Source organism: Solanum dulcamara, chromosome 2 (genome assembly GCF_947179165.1).
Source record: "Solanum dulcamara chromosome 2, daSolDulc1.2, whole genome shotgun sequence".
Classification (NCBI taxonomy): Eukaryota; Viridiplantae; Streptophyta; class Magnoliopsida; order Solanales; family Solanaceae; genus Solanum; species Solanum dulcamara.
The window spans coordinates 9,067,030-9,075,377 of record NC_077238.1 but is presented as its reverse complement, the minus strand read 5'-3'; the positions used below and the strand labels follow the sequence as shown (position 1 = coordinate 9,075,377).

Below are 8,348 nucleotides of genomic sequence, written 5' to 3'. Positions count from 1 at the left end.
ATTAGATTTGATTTATAATGTATAAATATGAAGATAGAAGTGAATTGTAATATATTTTTAAAAATAGTTAATTTAGTTTTAAAATCAAATAAATAAAAGTAAAGGTCTATTAACATGTAAACTATTAAATTACAAAATAAAGATAATTCTTATATCGTTTAGTTCAATTTTAAAAATTCACATTAAATTTTTTAACTCTAATTTTTGTATTCACTAAACAAAATTTTAAATAAAATAACTTTAACTTGAAAACAAAATGGTTCGGAAGAACTTTTGTTGATCATCCGACACAAATTTTAATATTTACCTATAAGGCAAAATTTGTGATCAATTGAACAAGTTTACTATTTTCAAAATATTTTAAATTTTTATATTATAGGCAAAAATTAGAACTCGTGTATATTGGACAATAAAAATTTTGTCTATCATACATAAATTCTAGCTTTTACTTATAAGATAAAACTTGATCAATTAAACAAGTTCATTGTCTTGAAATATTTGAAACTTTTATCTTATAGACAAAATTAATTTTATGTTCACTAGGAAATAAAAGCTTGCCTAAGCGGATTTTTTGAATCGAAGGTTATTTTGCAAAACAAAAAATTATTATGCAAGCCAAAAAAATCAAGATCAAACCATCCGAGGGACATATAGGTAAAATGGTATTTTATAGTTATTTTTCTATTTTTTGTCCTATTTCTATATTTCATTATAGGGAGTTGAATGAACCATATGTGGAAGCAAACGACTTGGCAAGGAATGATGACGTCTCAATAGTGCTAACGTGCACACCGGGCGCATTATAACTGAAATATCGTTGAAATCTTCAGGTACGTGGCAGTTGTTGACTCTTTCTAATCGCATACATCGTGTTGGCTAAGGTTATATTTTTCTTTTACTATTTATTCTAATAAAATCAAGAAATTTTTATTTATTTTTTTCAAGATTATTTCTATTATTAAATAATAACATAAGAAAAATCAAATAAATTAATTTTAAATTTTAAATTACTAAAGAATAATTAATGAATAAATATTTTATAATGGAAATGTTAAGCCAATATAGGTCAAGTAAAATAAAATCGATAAAATATAAAAAATCAAAAATACAGATTGGAAAAAATAAAGTTGCAATCCAATAAACTTTGAGGGTTGTTGTTTCCACCAAACTTCGAGGCTTGAATCATGCTCCATTTTGTTGTTAAAATTGGTGCAAGTATAATTTGTATTTTCTGAAAAGTTGTATAATAATTATAAATTTGTATAAGTCAAAACAAGAAAAAAATATTCTTTGGGAAAAAAAAGTCTTAGAGATCAATATGTAACAGTCTGAATCACAAGATAATCTGAATCCACAGTGGCATTTTCGACAATGACTTCTACTTATTTTTCTTTTATGTATCAAGCAAACAGCACCACTGGTAAAAGCTAAATAAAACTATCAGTAAAATATTTATTTCTTATATATATATATATATATATATGTTTCCTTATATTTAGCAACCAACGGCACCGTGACGGCTTAAAATTGGCCAGAAACTCTCAAACATCGCAATCCTTTTCCATTTTTCAAGGTTGCCTCACCAAAAACTAGAAATTTTACCATATTTTTACGCAATGCAATAGCTTATGATGAAGTATGCATCTTTTTTTAGCTGGCTTAAAACATTGACAACCCTTAAAACTTATCAGTGAATTTCATTTAAACACTCAAATTATAATTTGTTTCAATTAGATATTTTCAATTCAAATTTTAAAAATAATAATAATAATTATGCATTCTCTCGAGTGATTATTATATAAAATTATAGATAATTAATCACTTAAAATATGTCTACCTCTTTTCCATAATTTACAAGATTTGATGCTATCTACTTTCTCTATGGTGAGACTCGACATTTTTGAATTACCTTAAACGAAAAGTGAATTACACACTAGTTTTTAGGACGGGATAGAACACTTTATTGAGCTAGTATAGCTACAACTTCAGCATATTGATACACCCATTCTCCACCTATTATTAAACAAACATTTTCAGTTTTTCACAAGAATACTTATATTGTGCCTGCTACAAGTATAACAAGACAGATGCTTTACCAACGAAAAAAAAAAAAGAAGTGCAAAAACGTGGTTGTCTGTCTATCAGCTGTACTAGACATTCAAAAACCTTTTGCCTGATAAAGGTACGGGATATAAGTTTTCAAAGAAACCTCGACTGACCATGTGTTCTGGCAATCACCAAAGGCATTAGCCTCCCAATGATCTGATTATTAACCTTATGATGCGGATTTATGTTGTTCTTTCAAATCCTCCACCAAGTTGAATATGCAACCAATCTGGTGATGTGCCCCTGGCATATTCCCTTGTAGCTTGTGAACCGAATGCCATAGCATTTGTATCAAATGTCTGCTGTCCGAACTAGAAAAAATTAAACAATTTGTCATTGGTTTCGTGCAAGCATTGAAATGTGAGAAGGAAAACACTTCTCCAAGCACAAATCTTTGTGTTATCTCACTTTTTGAGATCATAGAATGTTTTCATTTTTAGCTCAAAGAAGTATCTGCTCCCCCCTTGTCTTTAGAACTATTACCTCGGTTTTTTCTTTACATCTTACTAATTTATCAGAAGCTAAAATCCAATACACTGTTCCCTAACTCCCTCTGATCCACACAAATGGACAATCCCACATATATAAAATGTTTAAAGCGAGATACAAATAAAGACATCTGGGTTAAAGGACCAAATTCAAAGAAATGAGTAATACTATAATAAGGTTGCCAGGTATTCATTATCCACCCATTTTTCTGAAAAAGAACAGATGCCAATTAGGGCACAGAATCATCATACATGACAATGAGCTAGAAGGGGCAGGTGAGATTGCACTGAGTTGACATTGCTTCAACAAAAAAGGAATAGTGCAGTTTAAGAAAGGATATGTGTGAGTATATGACCAAGGTGGTCACACTACCAATTGGTCAATGATGTGCCCTAGTACAGATATGAACCATCAGGAATGAGTAGTTCATACAAAACTTACATCTTTAGCTTGAAATCCTTCTATGCTTGGCGTTCTTGAATTAACCGCTTCAAGCTTCATCGATAAAAACTGCAGAATCATGAACATCAATTACCACAAAATTCTCACAATTAGAACACTCCAACAGCGAACAAAACAGATGATAATACATTCTTTTTGTTTTCCCGTGTTGCGGGTTGGGTGGCGAACATACCTCAACCTGGTGTTGTAATGATTGAATATAATTTATTATCTCATCAAGAACAAGAGCTTTGCCAATAACCTGCAACCGTAAAAACAATCAAACTAAGTTTCTCCATCTCATTTCAACTAAAAACATTAATTCAGCTTTAGATGTTTATTTATTACAATTATTTTTTTCATGGGTAGCCTTTTTTTAATAAAGTAAAAGGTTTATGATAATAACAAGACCAACTTGGACTTATCCAAGTGATATACCAAAAGCAAGCCTACAAACTATGGTTCTCTACAAAAGACACCCAATCCTCTATACAAACATGAACTACGTAGGTACTCCAAAAGAAAATAAGGGATCGGCGACTACTCCTCAATTGAGCAAAGCTCATCTCCACCCCTTCAAAAGCTCTCCTATTCCTCTCTTTCCAAATGACCCACATCAAAGCAAGAGGAATAACATTCCAAGCCTTCTGCCTTCTTCTCCTTTATGTATATCATAAAGAAAGAAGTTTGAATCTCTACCATCCCATCTCCATTAATGTGTCGAAAGCCAGTTGCTTTTGAGACATTTCTAGGTTCACTAGACTAGATACTGTGACCAAAGGAACACCATTGGTCTAATTGTTTTTTCTAAGCAGGAACATTTGTTGGTCTAGTTATGGAATATTTGGTCAATAATATGATAACTCCCCAAAATGCAGTCATCAAGGTCATGGATGTCGCAATCAAGAGCTTTGAGTCAAGGAGCACAAAATATCAAATTGGGCTGATTGAGCTTTTCAATTAGGATGTAGCCTAAGGACATTTAGGTAATTATTTAATCTTATGTAACCGTTAGTATAAATAGTTGTCTTTAGGGTTTTCGTTCATTAGTTTTTGATCATGTTGAGATATTCTTTGTGAGTTTATGGAATTGTTCAAACCTCCTCATTGGAATCTCTTGAAATCTTCCCTAGTAAGAATCCATGTATGAGTTTCAATTCCTTTCTCCCTTGGATTATTAGTTTGTAATTGAATGATTAGTTCATTATTTGCTATTAATCTTTTCTTTCTTCTAAATCTATTCCCCCTCCTTTCTAATTCCAATTGCATCTTCTCAATTCTATCTACTTTTGAATTGATTGTCTCAGTTTATATGTTCTTACACTTCAGTTGTTATCATAGATGAGAGGAGCATGTTTTGATATGTAAGCAACTAAAGAGCTTGGCAATGGAATATACAAGGAAATCCACGTGCTTTTGTTAAAGAAATTAGTTCAAACAAGGTCAAGTTTCAAGAAATTAATAAAATTGATAATTTTTTATCAGACAGGTTCTTATTTGAATACGTCAACCAGAAAGGCAAGAAATACAAGTTCCGGTGTTCCACCTAAATAACAAGGGACAAGGGCTTTACTAGTCAATGACAAAATAAAATACAGGTTCCACCTAAATAACATGGGTTGATTTTACTTCTCAAAATAAAATAATAATACCATGGGACAAGGACTTTGCTTGACAAGTAATTCATTGCTGAAATGCTAAAGCTAATTTTCTCTACAAGAATTAGAGTCCTTGCAACATTCACTCATATTAGTCTAACCTTCACTCATATTAGTACTTCCACAAAATCTGAAAGAAAAATTTGTGAGGCTGTCTGAAGTTCTCTATTGAGAGCAGACTTTGCCAGTGAACCTAAACACTATGTCTTCTTGCCCAAAGGTAGGGCACTCCCGAAGTCTTAGTATCAGAAAGTATTTAATCAGGTACCATTAGCAAACAGAAAAAATAGCAGATGAAAATCAAGCACTTCGGATTTCAAACAGTGAAAAGAAAACGGAAGGTGCAATAGCGCACCTTATTACAACCAGGGACTATATCTTGGAGGACTTTCATCCTCTCACTTATCTTTTCTCTCCTAGCCTGCAAAACAAATAGTCCAATCAGCAAGACCATATTTTTCAAGCACAACCAGCATTTTATATCATGTCAAACCTGTTTCAACAAGAAAGCATAAAATTTGACAGACTTGGAAGAAAATAAATTAGCCAAAATTACTCTTTCAGCTAGACTATGACTATCAGTAGCTTGACCCCTCCTTGCTCGCACATGAATGTAATCTTTCTTTGGTTCAGCCGGCTTTGCAGATTGCTCTGCAGATTTCCCTGAATTCCCTTCCCCATCACCTCTAGATTCACAATTCTCATTTGATCTAGTAGCCTTCAGCCGCTTACTATCAGATTCAGTCTGCTAATATCACAAAATTAATATTAAAAGTCAAAAATTAACAAGACAGAAAAAAAATCAATTTCTCACATTGAACGGTTCAATATAAGATATTTGATTCCACATCCAATCAACCAATTAATTTCAATCCCACACTAGTTAGGATCTGCAATATGGATCCTCCACATACACCATTCTGTTTGAGCCCATTTCATTCCAATACTGACAAATAATTTGTACTTCTAATGAAGATTCCGGTTCTCTAAAACTGGAGAATAATCAAATGTCTAATCCCCTCCAAAGTACTTCATAAACAAGAATTAGGTAGAATAATGAGAAAAAACCTACTGCAGCTAACTCCATTATAATTCGTAGCGACAAAAACTACGAAGTGACCATAAGGATCAAACAAGCAATGTAGTCTTCTCAGTCTTCTCAAATTATCTTCAGTTTTGCTTTATATTACTCTACTTATATAGCAATTCAATCAGGAAAATGGCATAAGCTCAAAAATAAAATTGACTAGCATGACTCCATGGCAAATAAATATCAACTAACTGTACAGTAGAATTAACTTACATCACAGTAGTTTCTACAGCTAAATTAGGAGAAATTTGATAGAATACCAAGCTATAGTAGAATTTACTAACATTTAGGCAGTTAATACAGCTAACTAGAAGAAAAATGAGGTAAATTAGATAGACTACCAAGCCATTGCCGCTAGTGGAAACTCCTTTAGCTGATTCATCCTCCTCGTTTCGATTCCTAGCTGAACCACCACCACCGCAGCTGTAATTAGTTTTTCTCCGGTCGAGAACCATTGGATCATTATTCGGAACATCACTAACATTATGCGCCGCCGCCGCCGCCGTCGACGACGGAAAACTATATGCTGTCGCGTCTCCTGCCGCATTGATCGGAAACTGCCAGATCTCAGCCAAATTAAACGGCGGGGACTGAAAACCTCCGGCGTGGTTCATCATTGAAGCTTGTGGATCCATTTCAATATCCGATCCAAATCAAAGGCAAATGGTGAAGTATTAGGCATTCACGTAGGAAATGTGAATGAGAGAAGATACATATATATATATATATAGTGCGAAAATGGAAGTTGGTGGTGCGTACTGTACGTACTGGCGTACACTAGCGACCACCACAAGTATATAGAGAGAGAAGAAGAAGAATGGGGAGACTCTTTGCGCAGTTGAAATGAAATGACTTTGAATGGGGTATTTTAGGAGGTCCCAGTTCCAGCTTTTGTTGTCTTCCTTAATTGTTTAAAATAATCCCTCCGTTTCATATTAGTCATCCACATTGTTAAACTATTCATCTCAAATTATTTCTTAATTTATAAAATTAAGATATAATTAATTTTGTTATACCTTTCAAAACAAGTTACTATTATCATCATAGTTCGGACTTCTTTTCCTCCCTATGATATGCTCGCCCAATGTAGGCTTATCACGCTTCGCGCTTGAGGCATTTTTTGTCAATAGTGCCGTCCTCCCCGGTGATTGAATGAGCAGGTTCTCCCTCGTTACTATATTCATTTTAAGTTATGGATTAAAGGAACAAATGTAGTTGAATGGATAATATTTATGGAGGTGCTTTAGGATTCCAATATATTGCGTCCAAGATCAGAACGAGCTTGTCGAAAGACCATTGTCGTCCCATTCTTGAGTGAGTTGGAGCACAACATCGAAATTTTGGATTGAAGCACTAAAAGAACAAGATTGTTTGTCGTATGTATTCAGAAAAACTTATTTTGTGGTGGAGTACTTAGCAATGTCAGTAGCCTGGTGAGGATTGTATATGTCTAAAAAATATGTTAAGACAGAACTTGTTAAACTTGCTTTTCATGAGATTAAATGAGGAAATCAAAAAAAATCTCAAAAATCGGATGGGCTAACTTTTGGACACATGATAAAATTAATGTTTCTATTTAAAACTTTACAAATAATCCATTTAAACAAGGACATTTGTAATTGAATTTAATGTAATTACTAAAGAAATAATTATATACACTTATTTGTTTGTCATAATATAACTTTGTATGCCAATTTGATAGCTAGATTGTTGTTCACTTTAAACTAATTAATACTAATATATTTGAATAAAATCTTTTTATGTACAATAGAATATATTTTAATATGTGATAAGTAAAAAATTGATCGACAAGTATCGCTCATTTGAAGAGTAGAAGTTCAAGTTATCAAGCCAGCAAAACGGATAAGAGCTTCCAGAGAGGTACCAAACGGCTAGGATTAGAGCCATTGGTGCTGCATGTCAAGTAATAATCTGATTAAAGTATGTGGGTCTCATTTAATTTGTTAATCTTTGAGAGGGTCGTTTTCTCATGTATCAATCTTTTGGGTTCGGTTTAGGTAGTAATTAAAAGATGAGTACTAATCATTATCATGAAAGGGAGGTTTAATTAACATTTTGGCTTAACTGAATTTTCATTGACTAATGATTGTTATAATTATGATTACGTGGGTCTACTTGTGTACAAGTTATAGATAATAACAATTTTGGGCTAAATAACATTGGCTTAATTTTGTTTAATTTTCCATATCTGTTAATTTCTCTTTCTTTGATTTTAAGTGGTTATGTTTGTGTTAGTTATTGGCTTATTGCATACTATTTCCTCCATTCATCTTTATTTGTTCATGTTTAATTTGATACACTCGTTGAGAAATAATAATCAGAGGGATAAAATTATCACTCTTATTAATTATAAGTAATTTAAATATTGAAAAATGAATACTAGTATTTAATAGTAAGGATAAAATAGACACAAGATGGTAAATTATCTCTTGATTTTTCAAATTGGACAAATATTATTGGACATCCTAAAATAGTATAGTGGACAAATAAAGATTGACGGATGAAGTAATTAAGGTCATGTTATTCCTTGATAAATCCAAGGT

The 8,348-nt window shown here is 32.5% G+C and overlaps 1 protein-coding gene across 2 annotated transcripts; it reads right to left on the bottom strand.

Moving 5' to 3' along the window:
• Positions 1-1,993: 1,993 nt before the first annotated feature.
• Positions 1,994-6,650, bottom strand: LOC129880249 (transcription factor BHLH094). 2 transcript variants are annotated; one of them, XM_055954202.1, is made up of 6 exons: positions 6,126-6,650; positions 5,251-5,442; positions 5,050-5,115; positions 3,230-3,298; positions 3,037-3,105; positions 1,994-2,417 (listed from the first exon to the last, which is right to left on the bottom strand). In XM_055954202.1, exons 1-6 carry the CDS (start codon positions 6,417-6,419, stop codon positions 2,289-2,291), a joined length of 819 nt encoding a protein of 272 aa, XP_055810177.1. In that variant the 5' UTR covers positions 6,420-6,650; the 3' UTR covers positions 1,994-2,288. The 2 variants fall into 2 exon arrangements, with proteins under 2 accessions (XP_055810177.1, XP_055810178.1); XM_055954203.1 differs by having other exon boundaries at positions 5,251-5,439; positions 6,126-6,649.
• Between the last annotated feature and the right edge of the window lie 1,698 nt (positions 6,651-8,348).